Raw genomic sequence first — 22301 nt, 5'->3', positions numbered from 1 at the left:
CCTTTAGTAGATGTGCATAGGAGCTGTGGGAAGAACTGTTTCTTTCATGGTGTGGACTGAAAAATGGTGGATTGCAGAGAGAACACCAAAGCCGATGAGCAGAGAGAAGGCTACAAGATGGAAAGAGTTTAGGCAAATTTCTCCTGTTTGGTTCTTTAGAAGCCCAGTATCATTTCTTCTCTTTGAAAAAATTTGTTCTTTTGAGGCAAGGTAAATGTACTCATTAATATTGCTGTAGTCCTAATATTCAGAAGCTTATACAACTATTATAATATGTTCAGTGATTCTGTGGGTCAGGAATCTAGAATTTGAACAGGGCAGAGTAGGAATGGATTTTCTGTGTGCCAAGATGTCTAGGCCTCCCCTGGGAGTACTCCATAGCTGGAGATGACACACCCATATTACCTTCAAAGACAGTAGTTTATTGCAAAGCAAAAGGGAATCAGTGTTCACCTTGTGTCTTGGTTCTTCCAGGGTTGGCCGGTCCATAAACAACCTTGCTAAAGTGACCCTTCCTGTCTCTATCCCTCCCACTACAGAGCATGATTGGGTTAGGTTGTTACTATCTAACCGGGCACACCCCAGTAGAACTTGATTTCTTTCTAAGCTACCCCATCTTCAACTGATCCTCTTTCTTGTCAGAACACACATGTTTCCCTCTGGCTCAGATCAACTTTGGCAGAGGCTGAGGCCTGGCTTAGCTGGATGCTTCTGGCAAAAGACCTACTTCAAAGCCCTGGGCCTTATTTCTTCAGGTAAAAAATGTAAAGTCAGATCTCATCCTGGCCGACCATGCTCTTAGACCCTTGCATCCTTCTCTTCTGCCTCTTCTCAACAGCTGCCCAGTCCTGTTTGGAATGTTCTAATACTGATGTATTTACCCACATGAGTCACTCAACCCAGAATCTTATTTGAATTATAATCCAGAAGCATCAGGTGATGTGTGAGACTACTGTATGAGAAAGAGAAAGTTTAAGGGTCAGTCCAATGGATAAAACAGTTCTCCGAGCTTTCTTTAGCTTATTCTCATCAAAGAGCTTTCTCTGCAGAAGGAACCTACTGGTTCCTCCTTCCCAGTCCTAGAAATCCTGACCTAGAGTGGCTTAATCCTGCTAGCACCTCTCTGTCACACTCTGGTGCCAAATGACTCCAGGAACTGGGCCATGATGTGGTGGGAATGACCTTACACTGCACATGTCACTCATGCATTGAACAACAGCTGAAAGCAGAGCTTAGAGCTTAGAGCTGGGCCCTGTAAGGTGAGAGGAATCACATCCTGCAGAAGTCTATCCTGAGAAGCAGGTACACCCATCACAGCAAAGAGACAGTTCATACCTGAGTAACAATAATACAAGACATGACATGGGAACGTAGCAGGAAGAGCCGCAGACAAAACCCCTCAGACACCAAGTTAAAGAAGGAAGGGGTTTATTCGGCCAGGAGCATTGGCAGGACTCCTGTCCCAAGAGCTGAGCTCCCCGCATGAACATTTCCTGTCCCTTTTAAGGGCTCACAACTCTAAGGGGGTCCGTGTGAGAGGGTTGTGATCAATTGAGCAAGCAGCAGGTACGTAACTGGGGGCTGCATGCACTGGTAATCAAAACGGAACAGAACAGGACAGGGATTTTCACAGTGCTTTTCTATACAATGTCTGTAATCTGTAGATAACCATAACCAGTTAGGTCAGGGTTGATCTCTAACTACCAGGCCTAGGGCTCAGTGCTGGGCTGTCTGCCTGTGGATTTCATTTCTGCCTTTTAGTTTTTACTTCTTTCTTTGGAGGCAGAAATTGGGCATAAGACAATATGAGGGGTGTTCTACTCCCTTATTCCCCTCCTTTGAGACTCTCTCTCATTTTATTAGTGGGAGTTCTCACCTTTATCTTCACTACGTATGTCTTTCTGCATGACAGATCAATAGTGATTCATGTAGTACACTTGTGCTGAAGCATTCTGATGAACTAGAGTAGCGATGAAACCTTTTACCATTTGAATGAGTGCAGGTAGTAAACAAGGGATCAGTAAGCAGGTTCCTATTACTACTATAATTTTTATGATAAGAGTTTTAAATCCTCCTAGTGCTGGGAACCTTTTTTTTTTTTTATGCTTTAAGTTCTAGGGTACATGTGCACAACATCCAGGTTTGTTACATATGTATATATGTGCCATGTTAGTGTGCTGCATCCATTAACTCATAATTTACATTAGGTATATCTCCTAATGCTATCCCTCTCCCGTCCCCCCAACCCCACGACAGGCCCCGGTGTGTGATGTTCCCCTTCCTCTGTCCAAGTGTTTTCATTGTTCAGTTCCCACCTATGAATGAGAACATGCAGTGTTTGTTTTTTTGTCTTTGCAATATTTTGCTGAGAATAATGGTTTCCAGCTTCATCCATGTCCCTACAAAGAGCATGAACTCATCCATTTTTATGGCTGCATAGTATTCCATGGTGTATATGTGCCACATTTTCTTAATCCAGTCTATCATTGATGGACATTTGGGTTGGTTCCAAGTCTTTGCTGTTGTGAATAGTGCCACAATAAACATACATGTACATGTGTCTTTATAGCAGCATGATTTATAATCCTTTGGATATATACCCAGTAATGGGATGGCTGTGTCAAATGGTATTTCTAGTTCTAGATCCTTGAGGAATTGCCATACTGTTTTCCACAATTGTTGAACTAGTTTACAGTCCCACCAACAGTGTAAAAGTGTTTCTATTTCTCCATATCCTCTCCAGCACCTGTTGTTTCCTGACTTTTTAATGATCGCCATTTTAACTGGTGTGAGATAGTATCTCATTGTGGTTTTGATTCGCATTTCTCTGATGGCCAGTGATGATGAGCATTTTTTCATGTGTCTGTTGGCTGCATAAATGTCTTCTTTTGAGAAGTGTCTGTTTATATCCTTTGCCCACTTTTTGATGGGGTTGTTTGACTTTTTTCTTGTTAAGTTTGTTTGAGTCCTTTGTAGATTCTGGATATTAGCCCTTTGTCAGATGAGTAGATTGCAAAAATTTTCTCTCATTCTGTATTCACTCTGATGGTAGTTTCTTTTACTGCGCAGAGGCTCTTTAGTTTAATTAGATCCCATTTGTCAATTTTGGCTTTTGTTGCCATTGCTTTTGGTGTTTTAGACATGAAGTCCTTTCGTATGCCTATGTCCTGAATGGTATTGCCTAGGTTTTCTTCTAGGGTTTTTACGGTTTTAGGTTTAACATTTAAGTCTTTAATCCATCTTGAATTAATTTTTGGACAAAGTGTAAGGAAGGGGTCCAGTTTCAGCTTTCTACATATGACTAGCCAGTTTTCCCAGCACCATTTATTAAATAGGGAATCCTTTCCCTATTTCTTCTTTTTGTCATGTTTGTCAAAGATCAGATGGTTGTACATGCGTGGTATTATTTCTGAGGGCTCTGTTCTGTTCCATTGGTCTATATCTCTGTTTTGGTACCAGTACCATGCTGTTTTGCTTAAAGTAGCCTTGTAGTATAGTTTGAAGTCAGGTAGCGTGATGCCTCCAGCTTTGTTCTTTTGGCTTAGGATTGTCTTGGCAATATGGGCTCTTTTTTGCTTCCATATGAACTTTAAAGTAGTTTTTTCCAATTCTGTGAAGAAAGTCATTGGTAGCTTGTTGGGGATGGCATTGAATCTATAAATTACCTTGGACAGTATGGCCATTTTCACGATATCGATTCCTTCTATCCATGAGCATGGAATGTTCTTCCATTTGTTTGTGTCCTCTTTTATTTCACTGAGCAGTGGTTTGTAGTTATCCTTGAAGAGGTCCATCACATCCCTTGTAAGTTGGATTCCTGGGTATTTTGTTCTCTTTGAAGCAATTGTGAATGGGAGTTCACTCATGATTTGGCTCTCTATCTGTTATTGGGTTATAAGAATGCTCATGACTTTTGCACATTGATTTTGTATCCTGAGACTTTGCTGAAGTCGCTTATCAGCTTAAGGAGATTTTGGGCTGAGACGATGGGGTTTTCTAAATATATAGTCATGTCATCTGCAAACAGGAACAATTTGACTTCCTCTTTTCCTTTGAGTACCCTTTATTTCTCTCTACTCCCTGGTTGCCCTGGCCAGAACTTCCAACACTATGTTGAGTAGGAGTGGTGAGAGAGGGCATCCCTGTCTTGTGCCAGTTTTCAAAGGGAATGCTTCCAGGTTTTGCCCATTCAGTATGATATTGGCTGTGGGTTTGTCATACATAGTTCTTATTATTTTGAGATACGTCCCATCAATACTGAGTTTATGGAGAGTTTTTAGCATGGAGGACTGTTGAATTTTATCAAAGGCCTTTTCTGCATCTATTGAGATAATCATGTGGTTTTTGTCTTTGGTTCTGTTTATATGATGGATTACATTTATTGATTTGCGTATGTTGAACCAGCCTTGCATCCCAGGGATGAAGCCCACTTGATCATGGTGGATAAGCTTTTTGATGTGCTGCTGGATTTGGTTTGCCAGTATTTTATTGAGGATTTTTGCATCAATGCTCATCAGGGATATTGGTCTAAAATTCTCTTTTTATGTTGTGTCTCTGCCAGGCTTTGGTATCAGGATGATGCTGGCCTCATAAAATGAGTTAGGGAGGATTCCCTCTTTTTCTATTGATTGGAATAGTTTCAGAAGGAATGGTACCAGCTCTTCCTTGTACCTCTGGTAGAATTCGGCTGTGAATCTGTCTGGTCCTGGACTTTTTTTGGTTGGTAGGCTATTAATTATTGCCTCAATTTCAGAGCCTGTTATTGGTCTATTCAGGGATTCAACTTCTTCCTGTTTTAGTCTTGGGAGAGTGTATGTGTCCAGGAATTTATCCATTTCTTCTAGATTTTCTAGTTTATTTGGGTAGAGGTGTTTATAGTGTTCTCTGATGGTAGTTTATATTTCTGTGGGGTCGGTGGTGCAATCCCCTTTATCATTTTTTATCGCATCTATTTGATTCTTCTCTCTTTTCTTCTTTATTAGTCTTGCTAGTGGTCTGTCAATTTTGTTGATCTTTTCAAAAAACCAGCTCCTGGATTCATGGATTTTTTGACGGGTTTTTTGTGTCTCTATCTCCTTCAGTTCTGCTCTGATCTTAGTTATTTCTTGCCTTCTGCTGACTTTTGAATGTGTTTACTCTTGCTTCTCTAGCTCTTTTAATTGTGATGTTATTGTGTCAATTTTAGATCTTTCCTGCTTTCTCTTGTGGGCATTTAGTGCTATAAATTTCCCTCTACACACTGCTTTAGATGTGTCCCAGAGATTCTGGTATGTTGTGTCTTTGTTCTCATTGGTTTAAAAGAACATCTTTATTTCTGCCTTCGTTTCATTATGTACCCAGTAGTCATTCAGGAGCAAGTTTTTCAGTTTCCATGTAGTTGAGCGGTTTTGAGTGAGTTTCTTGATCCTGAATTCTAGTTTGATTGCACTGTGGTCTGAGAGACCATTTGTTATAATTTCTGTTCTTTTACATTTGCTAAGGAGTGCTTCACTTCCAACTTTGTGGTCAATTTTGGAGTAAGTGCAATGTGGTGCTGAGAAGAATGTATATTTTGTTGATTTGGGGTGGAGAGTTCTGTAGATGTCCATTAGGTCCACTTGGTGCAGAGCTGAATTCAATTCCTGGATATTCTTTTTAACTTTCCGTCTCGTTGATCTGTCTAATGTTGATAGTGGGGTGTTAAAGTCTCCCATTATTGTTGTGTGGGAGTCTAAGTCTCTTTGTAGGTCTCTAAGGAATTGCTTTATGAATCTGGGTGCTCCTGTATTGGGTGCATATATATTTCAGATAGTTAGCTCTTCTTGTTGAATTGATCCTTTACCATTATGTAATGGTCTTCTTTGTCTCTTTTGATCTTTGTTGGTTTAAAGTCTGTTTTTATCAGAGACTAGGATTGCAACCCCTGCCTTTTTTTGTTTTCCATTTGCTTGGTAGATCTTCCTCCATTCCTTTATTTTGAGCCTATGTGTGTCTCTGCACATGAGATGGGTCTCCTGAATACATCACCCTGATGGGTCTTGACTCTTTATCCAATTTGCCAGTCTGTGTCTTTTAATTGCAGCATTTGGCCCATTTACATTTAAGGTTAATATTGTTATGCATAAATTTGATCCTGTCATTATGATGTTAGCTGGTTATTTTGCTCGTTAGTTGATGCAGTTTCTTCCTATCATCGATGATCTTTACAATTTGTCATGTTTTTGCAGTGGCTGGTACCACTTGTTCCTTTCCATGTTTAGTGCTTCCTTCAGGAGCTCTTGTAGGGCAGGCCTGGTGGTGACGAAATCTCTCAGCATTTGCTTGTCTGTGAAGGATTTTATTTCTCCTTCACTTATGAAGCTTAGTTTGGCAGAATATGAAATTTTGGGTTAAAATTCTTTTCTTTAAGAATGTTGAATATTGGCCCCCACTCTCTTCTGGCTTGTAGAGTTTCTGCCAAAAGATCCACTGTTAGTCTGATGGGCTTCCCTTTGTGGGTAACCTGACCTTTCTTTCTGGCTGCCCTTAACATTTTTTCCTTCATTTCAACTTTGATGAATCTGACAATTATGTGTCTTGGAGTTGTTCTTCTTGAGGAGTATCTTTGTGGCATTCTCTGTATTTCCTGAATTTGAGTGTTGACCTGCCTTGATATGTTGGGGATGTTCTCCTGGATAATATCCTGCAGAGTGTTTTCCAACTTGGTTCCATTCTCCCCATCACTTTCAGGTACACCAATCAGATGTAAATTTGGTATTTTCACATAGTCCCATATTTCTTGGAGGTTTTGTTCGTTTCTTTTTACTCTTTTTTCTCTAAACTTCTCTTCTCACTTCATTTCATTCATTTGATCTTCAATCACTGATACCCTTTCTTCCAGTTGATTAAATCAGCTACTGAAGCTTGTGCATTTGTCACATAGTTCTCATGCCATGGTTGTCAGCTCCATCTACACTGGTTATTCTAGTTATCCATTTGTCTAATCTTTTTTCAAGATTTTTAGCTTCTTTGCGATGGGTTTGAGCTTCCTCCTTTAGTGCAGAGAAGTTTGATCGTCTAAAGCCTTCTTCTCTCAACTCGTCAAAGTCATTCTCCGTCCAGCTTTGTTCTGTTGCTGGCGAGGAGTTGTGTTCCTTTGGAGGGGGAGAGGTGCTCTGATTTTTAGAATTTTCAGCTTTTCTGCTCTGTTTTTTCCCCATCTTTGTGGTTTTATCTACCTTTGGTCTTTGATGATGGTGACGTGCAGATGGGGTTTTTGTGTGGATGTCCTTTCTGTTTATTAGTTTTCCTTCTAACAGTCAGGACCCTCAGCTGCAGTCTGTTGGAGTTTGCTGGAGGTCCACTCCAGACCCTATTTGCCTGGGTATCAACAGCGGAGGCTGCAGAACAGCGAATATTGCTGAACAGCAAATGTTGCTGCCTGATTGTTCCTCTGGAAGCTTCATCTCAGAGGGGTACCCATCCATGTGGGGTGTCAGTCTGCCCCTACTGGTGGGTGCCTCCCAGTTAGGCTACTTGGGGGTCAGGGAACCACTTGAGGAGGCAGTCTGTCCGTTCTCAGATCTCACACTACATGCTGGGAGAACCACTACTCTCTTCAAAGCTGTCAGATAGAGACATTTAAGTCTGCAGAGGTTTCTGCTGCCTTTTGTTCGGCTATGCCCTGCCCCCAGAGGTGGAGTCTACAGAGGCAGGCAGGACTCCTTGAGCTGCGGTAGGCTCCACCCAGTTCGAGTTTCCCGGCTGCTTTGTTTACTTACTCAAGCCTCAGCAATGGCGGGCCCCCCTCCCCAGCCTCACCGCCACCTTGCAGTTCAATCTCAGACTGTTGTGCTAGCAGTGAGTGAGGCTCCATGGGCATGGGACCCTCTGAGCCAGGTGCAGGATATAATCTCCTGATGTGCCATTTGCTAAGACCATTGGAAAAGTGCAGTATTAGGGTGGGAGTGACCCAATTTTCCAGGTGCCGTCTGTCACAGCTTCCCTTGGCTAGGAAAGGGAATTCCCTGACCCCTTGTGCTTCCTGGGTGAGGTGATGCCTCGCCCTGCTTTGGCTCATGCTCGGTGGGCTGCACCCACTGTCCTGCACCCACTGTCTGACAAGCCCCAGTGAGATGAACCCGGTACCTCAGTTGGAAATGCAGAAATCACTCATCTTCTGTGTCGTTCATGCTGAGAGCTGTAGACTGGAGCTGTTCCTATTTGGCCATCTTTGAACCGTCAATCGGGAACCATTTTCAAACATAGCCTCAGGGTCAAATCTGTGCCATGCTTGTACAGGTACATGTGCCAGTTTCATCATGTCTTTACTATATCTTTGACTACTTGCCCGTGATCATCTACATACAGGCAGCAATTGTTAAGATTAAATTTTCCACAGACTTCTCCTTCAGCTGCTAGCAAGTAGTCGAGAGTTAATCTATTTTGATAGATAGCATTTCTCATCTGAGTTTCTTGCCGGGCCAGAACAGTCAAGGCTTTATCAGTTTTATTAGTGATGATCTCCAAGACAGCTTGCAACAGACCCCCATTTACATGATTCTGTTGAGCACGTAAATGGGGGGCTGGTATCCCCATGAGCCATCTCATCTAGAGTATTGTATAATTTTTTCAGGAGGCCATGCATCATCTTTTCAATTACCTATGGCTATGTTTCGCTTGTCATGGGAAGCATAGACAAGGAAGCCCAAGAGTTCACCTGTTTTTATGGGCAGTAGGAAGAAAGATGGTTTAATAGTGCCAATAGCACAACTACCTGTCCACTGATCAGGCAGCTTAGTGTAGGCTCTATGTCCACATATCCAGTATAGCCCAGTGGGGGCCGTCTAGTCCCGGTGGGATTCTGGGTGGGTCTTAACGGTCTGCAACTTTGGACATTTACTGAATGGATTTTTCTCTATGTGGTTTGAACTCCACCAGGTAACTGTTTTTGTGGTACCGTTACACAGTTTTTGTCCCAGGCAACTAAGTCATCCTACAGGATGAATGAATTCTTTCCCTTTTCTAGCTATGCAATATTGTCCAATAATTGAGACTTTTAGAACCAAGAAATGATCAGGGTGATTCTTTTGGGCTGGGAATTCATCAGGAACTGGGTCTGTAGACACTAATTCTCGGGCTTTCTATGGCCATTGATTTCCCATTTAAGTTCATCCACAAACATAACATGAAGTGACATTTAGAGACTGGGTTACATGCTCGGCTAATTGCAAAAACAAATTTCTGGTTTTTCCTGGAGTCTCTGGTACTGGCACATTTAGTTCATCATAGAAAGTCCAAAATACTGGTTCTGGAGAGAGTTTACAAACCTCCTCTTTTACTAAGATATTTACTCTAGGATCTAGTCCTTTTCCATCGATGCCCAGAGATACATGTTCTCCTTTTTTCCACCTTGGGGTTAAGGGATTTGTAATTACTAATTTCAAGGGGTTGCAGCTTCCACTTGTACAGGAGGGGCTGCCTTCTCCTTTTTGGAGCTAAACAGGATATTTTTCATCCTTTTTCTAAGTAGCCTAGAAGACACAAGACAGTAATTACACACATTTGCACATAAGCCTAATTCATGGCAGATATACTTATTTCCTGCTGTATAACTTTTTGTTTCTCAATTTAAAGAACCGCCTCCTATTCCATGCCGATTGCTATTGATAGTGGCACAAGCATTAAATTTTAGGGTTATATGCTTGGGGACTCCTCTTTCTTCTGTCCTAGCTATTACTTTACTTTTATCACCTAGAAAAGGACTAGTCTTTAATTTTATTTTAAAAACTGTGATCATGGGAGGCTTAAAATGGGTCATAACACACATCAGGTTGGTTATTTCCTGGGCTACATACCTTGGATAGAATAGCATTATACAAACAAGTTTCTTTTAGAGTCCCAGTACGCTTATAATAACCATAAAATAATAGGACTGTAGCAATCTTTTGTCCTACCTCAGTGACTTGATGCATATACTGGGAACAGTCCTCAGTCTGAGGAAGATCAGTTGAAGTCCTTACTGTACAAGTACAAATTTTAAGAAAAATGAATCCCGCAATGAGTTTCCTCATGCTTCGGCCTTGCATAGACCAGTCAGTTTCTGGGTGTGACTGGAGCAGGGCTTGTTGTCTTTTTCAGAGTCGCTTTGCAGGGGTTGGCGAAGCTGCTCCCATCCACGTATGGCTCCCAGTCTACTGATGTTTAAGGATGGTCTTGGAGGTAGGGCCCACTAGAATAAACTGAGTCCAATACCTCTACATAGTTATGTTAACTAGGCTCTCTGATACCGGGAGCAAGGTGGCAGAGTTTAGGGTGTTGCAAACTTCAATGGTTATGTGGGGATTTTCACAGAGCAAGCTTTGGTATCTAGTTAGTCTAGCATTCATTAGCTAATGATGTCCTTTGGTATTTATTAAAGTCACCACAGCATGGGGGGACTTTATGTCTAGGTTTTGCCTAAGAGTTAGCTTATCTGCTTCTTGTGTTAACAGGGCCATTGCTGCCAGGGCCCTTAGATATGGGGGCCAGCCCTTGGAAACCCTGTCTAGTTGTTTTGAGAGATAAGCCACTGGCCTTGGCCAGGGCCCCACAGTCTGAGTTAAAACTCCAACTGTCATTTTTTCTCTTTCTGACACATAGAGTGTAAAATGTTTTGTCAGGTCAGGTAGCCCCAGGGCTGGGGCCGATCTGAGTTTTTCTTTTAACTCATGAAAAACTCATTGCTGTTGGTTGTAATAGATGTAGTTTATCCAATCTACATTTTTATTAACTGTCATCTACTAAAATATTGACTTAAATCCTGTAGCTATTTGATTTCAAGCTTCAAAATTATCTGATATTCCTTGCGGGGTTCCAATTGCATCTAAATAGATGTGAGAGTCAAAAGACCCATAAGGGGCTTCTCTTGCTTTACGATGTCTTATTTTTCCTCCCTCTGGTTGATGAAATGCCAGGGTGAAAGGGATAGCCAAAAGGACTAAAGCACAAGTGCCACTCCAGTTATTTGGCCGAGTGCCCAGTAAAGGTCCACCACGATACCACCACACATCCACTCGGGGATGAGAAAGGGCTGACTGATTGATAAGCTCTTGAAAATTCTTAAGCTCATTGCATCCCTTCAGGTCTCCAGGGAATGCTAAGTTTCCTCCTTCTCGTGAGAGACACGAAGTGAACTTAGTGTTGGGAGATGGAAGCTGGATGGCCCTCAGGGGCTGACCCACAGGGTGCCGGACTTCGGGATATAGAAGTGAGAGCTTGGCATGACTTACTACTCCAAGCTGTAGATTCCTGGAAAAGAACTACCATACAACCTATGCCTGGTCGACTGGAGGACCACCTTAGTGGAAGGGGTGAATCTGGGCCTCTGGCCTGCCATGTGCAGAAGCATAACAATTGCTTATGTTTAACGTGCAGATGGAATATTTGATCCTTTTTTTTTTGAGATGGAGTCTCAAATACTTTACTATTGCCCAGTCTGAGGAGAGTCAGGAAGGACAGAAGTACTTTTCTGAAATAGAAAGCTGTCTTTGACTTGGCAAGTCTCCACAGGGTATAACAAGGCAAGCATTAAATGCAGTAGTTTGAGGCGAAATTGACTTGGTTATGTTAATAACTAGATGGTCAGTAATAGAATGAGGAAAGAAGAAAGAGTAACAGAATAGATGAAAAGAGTTAAATTTTTCTTAGCTTTAGTTTGGTAGGGTTTTCCCCTGGGACTATGGCCCACGACTCTGGAGGGGGTGGCACTTTCTTGACTGCGGTGTGATAAGTCCATCCTTTTTTGCTATATGAACAGCAGTCTTGGTAGTTAGCAGCACAAGGTAGGGTCCTTCCCAGGCTGGCTGGGGTTTTTCTTCTTTCCACCCTTTGATGAGAACATGATCTTCAGGCTGGTGCTGATTTACCGGAAATTCTAGGGGTGGTACATGTGCTAAAAGACTAAACCAAGTATATAATTTTTAAGAAATTGACCTTTTGTTTTCAATGTGGGGACTTTGGCAGTGGACTTTATTGTCCTCAGTACCTTTTTACTGAGAAATTTTCTTTAACACCTATTTTTATTAGTTTTTAAACCAAAGAAAGTCAAATACTATTTTACATTTAACAATGCTTCCTGTATGATTTTTATACCAGATAAGCTAAATTTTACCTTTATATTAGGGTGTTATTAATGTTAAACCCAATTTTAATAAAACCTTGTAGACATATTTATCCAATTTTTAATGTTTGACCATAAGATAAGATTTTATAGACTCTTTTTAACCTTTTATAATTTTTGCTAAAGAGCAGGTTGGTACTTTAAGAAAAACCTGTTATGTTTTTATTTTAATGTCCAGTTTACAGAAAAACTGGATGATACCTCTTTAACTTTAGTCAATGTTTACACACAGAATTTTTGTTTCCAATTAACATTTTAAAACTTGATTAAACCTTTAAAACAAAATATACATATTTTTAACCTTTTAATGTAGGTACAACTTTACATTCTTATGCCTCCTTATAATTATTCTACCAAAAGTATATTTTACTTTTCTTATATACCTTGTACATAAACTGTTTATTTAATAGTTTTACATTTAGGATGCCTACTTACTTTTAAATTATACAACATTTCTTGCATGAATTTCTTTTTATAACCATTTTCTTACGACTTAATTCTTTGACATGCCTTAACTTTTTTCACTTGTTGCAAACATCCTCTCTTTTTTTTCAAAAATGGTAATCAGAACAGAACAGAACCGGTAATCAGAACGGAACAGAACAGGACAGGAATTTTTACAATGCTTTTCCATACAACCCCTGGAATCTATAGATAACATAACGGGTTAGGTCAGGGGTTAATCTTTAACTACCAGGCCCAGGGTGCAGCACTGAGCTGTCTGCCTATGGATTGCATTTCTGCCTTTAATTTTTACTTGCTCTTTCTTTGGAGGCAGAAATCGGGCATAATACAATATGAGGGGTGGTCTCCTCCCTTAATTTGAGAACCAGAGGAGAAAAGAAAATGCAACGTCAATTCTCGAAGGTAGGAAAGGGAGGGGAGGCTCCAGGGTGGGCACAGGAGGTGAGGGAAGCAGGATCTCCTGTGGACATGAGATGGGGTTCTGGGAGAGGGGAAGCCCACTGGTGGGTAGGTGCGGCCTGGCCTGGCTTAGCCTCGGGTGACCCAGCCTGGGTCTCGGGGAGGAGGAAGTGAAGGGAGGAGGGTGTGATAGAATCCAGCGACAACTGAAGAAACCAGATTCTGGCCAGAGAAGTCAGCCGAGGAGGGCAGAAAAACGCCCCCTTGATCTTGGCATTGATGGCTTATTTCATGGAATGTTTAAGGAATCCCTCTCTCAGGAGATACCTCAGCTCTCGGATGCAGGGGACTCCATGACGTTGGGGCACTGATGAGACCTACTTGAGTAACGGGAGAGGTTGGGCCCGACCAGCACTGAGGTGCCAAGACTCCTAGGCTGATTCTGCTCTGTAACCCTAGGCTTCCCGTCCCTGCCTGCCCTGGGTGCTCATGGAACCAGCTGCTGCCCTGCACTTCTCCCTGCCAGCCTCCCTCATCCTCCTCCTCCTTCTTCTCCGACTGTGTGCACTGGTCTCAGGTAACGATGTGTCCCACTTGCTGCTGTTACCTATCAGAAAGGAACATCAACTATGTAGTCTGCAAAGGGAAAAAAAGAAAGAAGGACTATGGAGTTGTTGACTTATCCTTTAATTTTGAACATGTTCACTGAATTTACACCAGCACTGTCCAAAAGAAATACAGTGAGGCACAGAGGCCAATTGTACAATTGCAGGTACAATTGCATGTTTTTTAAAAAAATTAAGTTTTACTTTTTATTTTAAAAAGTGGAAAGAAATATGAAATAAGTTTGTATACTATATTTTGTTTTGCCCCAAATAATCAAACATGAATATTTAAATACTTAGTTAATATACCATATTACCAATGAGATAGTCAATATTTTGAAATTTTAAATCTTAATAATCCTGTGTGTATTTTACACTTACAACTAATTTCAACTGGAACTAGCTAGTGGGTAGGTGTTCTATTGCATGGCTCAAGTTTACACTACATTCAGGCACAGCGCAGGATTGGGGAATGGAGGAAAAACCCCTCAAGGACACAGGGTGCACAGAGGGTGCTCAGGGCGGGCTCCCCAGGGTTTCCTTCATGAAGCAGAAGCATATTTTATAGTTACTGCACCCAGGGGTGCTATTGACACCCACAGCTACTGGTCCCCAGATTTCTCACCCAAAGAGACCCTATGGCCATGGAAAGAATATGTTTATCCCTGGAATATCTGCTTCCCTTTCTGCCTTAGAAATGTGATGGCTGATGTCTTTGTCTGACTCTACCCCTTTGTTGAACAGCCCAGTTTACTGTCGTGGGGCCCACTGATCCCATCCTGGCCAAGGTGGGAGAAAACACTATGTTACGCTGCCATCTGTCACCCGAGAAAAATGCTGAGGACATGGAGGTGCGGTGGTTCCGGTCTCAGTTCTCCCCAGCAGTGTTTGTGTATAAGGGTGGAAGGGAGAGAACAGAGGAGCAGATGGAGGAGTACCGAGGAAGAACCACCTTTGTGAGCAAAGACATCAGCAGGGGCAGCGTGGCCCTGATCATACACAACGTTACAGCTCAGGAGAACGGCACCTACCGCTGTTACTTCCAAGAAGGCAGGTCCTACGATGAGGCCATCCTGCACCTCATGGTGGCAGGTGCGTTGCTTCATTTTGCTTTGTTACTTTGGCACAGTGTGACTCTGGGGAAGGTTTCTCTCCCAACCTCATGCCCATTGCAGACCAGCAAATTTTTCTCTGGAATCCCATTTCCACAGAGAGATTCCACAGGGACACTCTCCCTGTGGAAACGGAATTCCAGGGAAAAATCCTTGCTCCTGCACAAGGGCCACATGAGTGGGTTTGCCCTGCTAAACCAAGTGCTTCACTTCTTGAGAAGCACACGCAGAATTCAGCTGAGGCCGTGAGCAGGGGAAAATGGTCACTCTCAGAAGAAAAGTCTTATGCATGCTTTAGCATTGAACTGTGCACTTCTTTTTTTTTTTTTTTTTTCTTTTTGAGACAGAGTCTTGCTCTGTTGCACCCTCGCTGGCACAATCTCGTCTCACTGCAACCTCTGCCTCCCAGGTTGCACTTCTGATAGTGAGAGGAGACACTGTCAATAATTGTTCCAAGACAACTGGAATCAACAACGATTACCCAGAGAACGGCGACATATCAAATCTTACTTCCTGATAAATATTAACCCTGACTTCTTCTTTCCCAAAATGCTGATTGCAGAGAGAGTGACTTATTGTAAATAGATGGTTTCATTAAAGCAAGACGAAATACAGAAGCAAAACTATACATAGTTCCTGCTAACTCCATAGAGAAAGACTAAAAAGTTCACTGGGAGGTAATAGGGAAGCCTTCAACATAAAAATGCATTTAAACTGGGATTTCTAGGAGTTTGTTAAAATGACATTAAGTGATTACTTCAGTTTTGGGGTTAGTGTATTATGCTTTAAAAGGTATATCTGGGCCAGGCGCAGTGGTTCACACCTGTAATACGAGCACTTTGGGAAGCAGAGGCAGGTGGATTTCTTGAGGCCAGGAGTTCAAGACCAGCCTGGCCAACATGGTGCAACCCCATCTCTACTAAAAATACAAAAACATTAGCCAGGCTTTGTGGAATGTGCCTGTAATCTCAACTTCTTGGGAGCCTAAGGCATGAGAATTGCTTGAACCCAGGAGGCAGAGGTTGCAGGGAGCCAAGATCTTACCACATCACTCCAGCCTGGGCGACAGAGCAAGACTCTGTATCAAATATTAAACAACAACAACAAACAGATATGTTTGAGGACTGAAAAAGCCTTTCGGGAGCAGGATAATCTGTGGTGGCATTTCACTCCATCAGACCAGAGGATGTGCAGACTAGGGAATTGGGTCCTTCCCTGGGGGCCTCAAATCATAACAGGTAAGAGACCCCATCTTTGCTACACACAAAGGCAACCTTGCATCTGATTAAAACACAATATCATGAAAGGAGGGTTTCTTGACACTGAGTCCTCACTGTGTTCATAGCAGCGCTCTAGGTTTGACCAGTTATGGTTTCTGTGCGGCAGGAATCTGCCATTCTTTGCCTGTAAAACTGACACTGGCCTGGCTTTCCCCACTCTGAATTGGGTTGCGTAGGACTTTTTGTTTACTGTATTCTCTTTGTTAGGTTTATTGGTGGCTGATTTTGCCCTTAAATCTATTTTGTCATGCTTGCCTGTATTGGACCTCATGGAATGTTTTGAAGAACTTTGTTTTCCAATTTGCTAAGTTATTTTAATTTTTATTCTACTGAGCCTTTAAATGTACAAGTAGTTTTTTCTCTTGATAAAAATTAAAGTGACCCTGGGCTCGGTGCGGTAATTCATGCCTATAACCCTAGCACTTTGGGAGGCCAAGGCGGGTGGCTCACCTGAGGTCAGGAGCTCGAGATTAGCCTGACCAACATGGTGAAACCCCTTCTCAACTACAACTGCAAAAATTATACAAGCATGCTGGCACATGCTTGTAGTCCCAGCTACTTGGGAGGCTGAGCCAGAGAATCACTGGAACTCAGGTGGCCTAGGTTGCAGTCAGCCGAGATCGTACCATTTATTTCACTCTAACCTGTGCTACAGAGCAAGATTTTGTCTTAAAAAAAAAAAAAATTACAGTAAGCCTGGGCAACATGGTGAAATCCAGTCTCTACAAAAAGATGCAAAAAAAAAAAAAAAAAAAAAGCTGGGCATGGTGGCACATGCCTGTAGTCTCAACTACTTGGGAGGCTGAGGTTGGAGGATCACCTGAGCCTCAGAAGTCCAGGATGCAGTAAGCTATGATCATGCCTCTGCAATCCAGCTCAGGTGATACAGTGAGACCGTGTCAAAAAAATTTTTTTTATTATTAAATTGAGCCAAAACACCAGACTTAAGTTTTTGGTTTAATTTCCTGTCTTTGGTAAAATTCTTTGGGAGACTTTATAAAGGAATAACTCAGAGAAGTTTAGGTGGTCCCACATGGCTGAACGGTCTCCCAGGACTACGCTTTTGCAGCTCTTTCATACCCAGTGTTCACTTTTATGGAAGATTCATTTAAAGATGAATTGTAGTTAGGGTGAGTCTAGTTTCTTAAAATTTTTGGTGATGATCTCTGATATTGGAAAGGTAGTATGGTTATCTTAGTCCCTGGATTATCCAGATCTTTCTAATAAATTGATGTTCTCAAAGTACTATAAGAAAACCACCCAGCCTGGGCAACATGTTAGCCAAGAATGGTGGAACATGCCTGTAATCCTAGCTAGTTGGGAGACTGAAGTGGGAGGATCTCTTGAGCCCAGGAGTACAAGGCACAGCGAGCTATGATTTTGCCACTGTGCTCCAACCTGTACAACAGAGCTCAAACCCTGTCTCTAAAAAAGAAAAGCAATACTGCCTAATGGATGGAGCCTCTGGGAGGTAAATAGTGTGAATTAGGATTAGAGTTGGCTTTGCAGGCTAGATCTTGTCAAGTTTCCCAAAAACCATCACCTCCTATGGGTGGTAGAGAGCGGTGGTTATGTGAAGTTCTGAACTAGACAGAAGGGTCAGCGTCTTTGGATCAAAAGGTTTCTTAGGATTCTGCCCGCCTGGCAGACTTTCGTCCTTGTCATTATTACTCTAGAGCTTCTGGAAGCTGAGGTCTACTGAGAAGTCGTCCCAGAAGCAGAAAGTGAAATCCAAAACCTGCCTGTTTGAAGTTGGAGTCGACACACCCATCTTGAAGTGAGAAAATTAGTCTGGCAGGATAAATTGAATAAGCATTTATAGCAGACAGATAGATGTTTGGTGCTGTGATGGGGTCTGTACGTGGACCACAAAGAAAAGGGCACAATGGGATCGTTTGCTCTTAGAGAACTCACAGTTTATGTGGCCCATTGGTCTCCTGGTATTCTCTAACATCAACGTTCTTTCTTCCTTACCCTCCTCCTTTTTTTCCTCCTTCCTATTTCTTGCTTCCTACCTCCCTCTTTTTCACCTTTACTTTCTAGTTTCACAGAAGAGATGCAGTAGGCACAGAAGAGATGCAAAAGGCACTGATTCTTGTCTGAACTCTGGTATCTCTACACAGGACTGGGCTCTAAGCCCCTCGTTGAAATGAGGGGCCACGAGGACGGGGGCATCCGGCTGGAGTGCATATCTAGAGGGTGGTACCCAAAGCCCCTCACAGTGTGGAGGGACCCCTACGGTGGGATTGTGCCTGCCCTGAAGGAGGTCGTGACCCCTGACACAGACGGCCTCTTCATGGTCACCACAGCTGTGATCATCAGAGATAAGTCGATGAGGAACATGTCCTGCTCTATCAGTGACACCCTGCTCGGCCAGAAGAAAGAAAGTGTCATTTTTATTCCAGGTTAGTTCTCTGCCCTCTGAGACTCATTGGGTGCATGGGGATCCTCAGCACACAGATGGAGCCCAGAGCAGGGATGGGGGCAGCAGTGTGGGTGGAATGGTCCTGGGCCCTGAGGACCAGGAGGCTGCAGCTGAGCTGAGGCCTCTCCACTTCTCACAAAAGGAGAATCAAAGAGTCCCAAAACTCAGGAGTAGGAGCCTCTTCTCTGAGGGTGAACCTGGTTTGTTGTTGTTGTTTTTCCCCCGATAAGGTCCTCAGGCTGCGGCAACATATTTTTTTTTTTAAGACCAGTTCTCGCTCTGTCACACAGGCTAGCCTACAGTGGCACAATCTTGGCTCACTGCAACCTCTGCCTCCCAGGTTCAAGCAATTCTCATACCTCAGCCTCCCGAAGGCTAGGGCTACAGGCACACGCCACCACACCCAGCTAATTTTTGTATTTTTAGTAGAGATGGGGATTTCGCCTTGTTGACCAGACTGCTCTCGAACTTCTGACCTCAAACGATCCACCTTTCTCAGCCTTCCAAAGTGCTGGGATTACAGGCGTGAGCCACCATACCCGGCCAGCAATTTTTAGACTTTGAAAACAACCATAACACATGGAGGGTGGTGTGGATAAGTGACTCTCTACACTTGGTGTTCCTGTATGCTGCAGCCATCCCTTCCTGCACAGGGGATTTTCTACGGGATAGAGCCGCGGAAATTCCCTATTGACACATACTCGTAATTCATTCAACAAATGGTCAAGAAGCATATCATATGTCAAGACACTGTTCTAGAAACCAAAGGTAAATAATTGAACAAATTATATCAAGAACTCTTCCCTCAAAAAGTGATTAAATAATTAGTTAACCATATATTCTATCAGATGGTGATGAACATCTATAGGAAACATTAAGCAAGGAAGGAATAAAGAGGCAGTGTGAGACATTGCGATTCTTAACAGAATGGTCAGGGAAGACTTCGCTGTAGAGATGGGAATTGAGCCATCCCGTCTGATGGTAAGGAATCATCAGATGCTTAAGAACTGAGCAACCAGCTACAGGAAAAGCATATGCAAAGGACCTGGGGAAAGAACATCCCTGGCAGCTTCTAGGACCCCCAGAAGGCGATGCTGGTGTGGCTGAAATGGAGTGAGTGCAGGAAGTGAGAGGAGATGAATTCACAGAGACAATGAAAACACATTCTATATGGCATCATAAGCCACAAACAGTCTTTGGTTTTTAGGGAGAGTGACATGGAAAGCATTGGAAGGTTTTGAGCTAAGAATTAACATGATTACACTTGGACTGGTCTGTTGAGAATAGACTGTAGAAGGTGAGGGCAGAATAAGAAGGAGGGCACTGCAGTATTCCAGGCGTGAGTGATGGTAGCTTGAGGGAGGGTGGTGGCTGTGCTGACTCAGCATGACGGGTTAGCTTTATTCACCCTGGCCCTTCCCATGGTGACTGGTTTGCTACCTCTGGTCCTTGGCCCTGGAAGCCACTGAGGTGTCAGCCAGATCTGAGCCAGCATCACTTTCTCCATCTGAGTTTTCTGAGGGAGAAAGCAACAGAGCAGGTGGCTGAGGAGCCCTTCAGCTGTGCTCCTAAGGGCACTCTTACCCCAGATGTTCTGTTTCAAACTAAGTGGACATTTCTGGCTGCCTTTTCAGAATCCTTTATGCCCAGCATGTCTCCCTGTGTGGTGGCCCTGCCTATCATTGTGGTCTTTCTGATGATAATCATTGCCGTATGCATCTACTGGATCAACAGACTCCAAAAGGAAACAAAGATTCTGTCAGGGGAAATGGAGTCTGAATGGAAAAGAAGAGAAATTGCTGAAAAGGAACTGGAGAAGGAACGTGTGCAAAAAGAGAAAGAACTTCAAGTAAAAGGTAAAAGAGGCTGAGTATGGTGGCTTATGGCTTGAATCCCAGCACTGTAGAAGGCTGAGGCAGGCAGATCACCTGAGCCCTGGATTTCGAGACCAGCCTGGGCAATAAAGTGAGACCCCGTTTAATTAAAAAAAAAAAAAAAAAGTAAAAGAGTAGGAGGACAGTTCAGCACCATAGAAAAGACACCACTCTCCCAGGTACCAGCATATGGAAGAGACAGGAAATGCACAGCAGCAGCAAGGACTTGGAACTCTGACGTCCTTGGAATGAATCTCTCAGAGCTTTTGTTCTTTCACTCTGCCCACCTTGCATCCATTCATCTGGCTACATGAAGTACTACATGGTTGAGCAAAAGCAAGTATAACAATGTACCGGCACTACCCACCACCTGATGACATATCATTTCTGGTTTCTAACAGTGCCCTAGGCATGAGGCAAGGGAGATGTTGCTGTTCATAGAAAGGACAGTTCCTGCATTTTTACTATAAACCCAACTTCTTTTTTTTTTTTTTTTTTTTTTTTGAGACGGAGTCTCGCTCTGTCGCCCAGGCTGGAGTGCAGTGGCTCAATCTCGGCTCACTGCAAGCTCCGCCTCCCGGGTTTACGCCATTCTCCTGCCTCAGCCTCCCGAGTAGCTGGGACTACAGGCGCCGCCACCTCGCCCGGCTAGTTTTTTTGTATTTTTTTAGTAGAGACGGGGTTTCACCGTGTTAGCCAGGATGGTCTCGATCTCCTGACCTCGTGATCCGCCCGTCTCGGCCTCCCAAAGTGCTGGGATTACAGGCTTGAGCCACTGCGCCCGGCCTAAACCCAACTTCTTTTAGTTCTTCTGTCGAAGACATGATTTTCTTTCTGTTGTTTTTCAGAGCAACTTCAAGAAGAATTGCGTAAGTTTAGCCTTTCCTGAACTACTCCATATACAATTTGAGTTCTGCTCAGTTAGCAACATCTCATGACATTCGCCTCTGTCTGTCCCTTGCAGGATGGAGAAGAACAGTTTTACATGCCGGTGAGTGTCTCTGATGTTCCCTTAGATCTCAGCTTTCTCCCTCTAGCCAGCTAACAGGACTCCTTAGAGGAGATGGGCAAGGGGACCAGGGCTAGGCAGGGACAGCAGGGAGCTGGGGTCAGTTCATCAACAGTGTCCCAGCAATGATGCATCATGGCTCTTCTGTGAGGGAATCCTGACATCTCTCAATCCACCCTATGGTTTACATCCCAGGATCCTTTCTCTTTTGGAATAATTTAATACATGATTACCGGAAGTGTCCCATATATAGTAGCCTTCCTAAGAGTTACGTTTCAGTAGTTGTTGCTCTTTGATCTTGGATAAATTTGAAAAAAGACAATGCTGTCTTAAGCAGCTTATATCCTGGGGATGGTGTAGACTGTGCCAAGTTGAAGACCCATGCGGGGAAGAGGCCATGAGGGTCCCTAGTAAGCCTGACAAAAGGGTGTACCAATAGGTGACAAGAAATGCCTTTCTGCTCCTAAGAGAGCACTGATACTTTGTGTATAGCCTGCCAGGGGAGGGTGTTCCGGTGAGTGGGAGAGCACAGAACCCAATTGCCCACTCCCAGTGAGCACTTTTCATCTTATGATTCTGCCCCTCTGCCCATAAGCACCACAGAATCCAAGCTTTACCAGATACCATGACGCATGGACCTTTCCTCTTTAGGTGAATTTCAAAATTGCCACTTTCCACTTGGGACAAAATAGCAAATCGTCACAGTCAGACATATTTACTTGTGGAATGGAGGAAATCATTTTAACACAATAGAAAGGTAGACAGAATAAGTAAGAATAAATACAGATGGGAGAGGCCTGCAGAATGCCCAGTGTCCGGAGCATTTCTTATACCTACAGAAGTGATACCTGAAGACATCAGACCCACACTGTTGAAGCAAAACTGGATGGGAATTGTTCCTCCCCACTTTTGCCTACAGATCCCTCAGGAAGCAGGTTTTCTTTTGGGGACATTTATTCTCCTTCTTTATTTTTTGAAGGGTGCTCTTGTCAGTCATTTAAGTCAGTTGTGATC

At 43.2% G+C, this 22301-nt stretch overlaps 1 protein-coding gene across 9 annotated transcripts in view; it reads left to right on the top strand.

Moving 5' to 3' along the window:
* LOC123572767 (butyrophilin subfamily 2 member A1) overlaps window positions 1-22301 on the top strand; it is a 31639-nt gene that overhangs the window by 6866 nt on the left and 2472 nt on the right. For 3 of the 9 annotated variants that reach the window (XM_045389995.3, XM_074038699.1, XM_074038700.1), the window contains 7 exons: window positions 12897-12985; window positions 13442-13559; window positions 14332-14679; window positions 18103-18384; window positions 20039-20260; window positions 21127-21147; window positions 21243-21269. In XM_045389995.3, coding sequence (XP_045245930.2) covers window positions 12965-12985; window positions 13442-13559; window positions 14332-14679; window positions 18103-18384; window positions 20039-20260; window positions 21127-21147; window positions 21243-21269 — 1039 coding nt within the window. In that variant the 5' untranslated portion in view covers window positions 12897-12964. Of the gene's footprint in view, window positions 1-12832; window positions 12986-13287; window positions 13755-14331; window positions 14680-17632; window positions 17757-18102; window positions 18385-19039; window positions 19173-20038; window positions 20261-21126; window positions 21148-21242; window positions 21270-22301 lie in introns of those variants that run through there. The other 6 variants (XM_074038702.1, XM_074038701.1, XM_074038703.1 and 3 more) reach the window with 6 other exon arrangements.

This window comes from Macaca fascicularis, chromosome 4 (genome assembly GCF_037993035.2).
Source record: "Macaca fascicularis isolate 582-1 chromosome 4, T2T-MFA8v1.1".
NCBI classification, from domain to species: Eukaryota; Metazoa; Chordata; class Mammalia; order Primates; family Cercopithecidae; genus Macaca; species Macaca fascicularis.
Note: the sequence above shows the minus strand (reverse complement) of the source record. Positions and strands in the feature narration are given on the sequence as shown.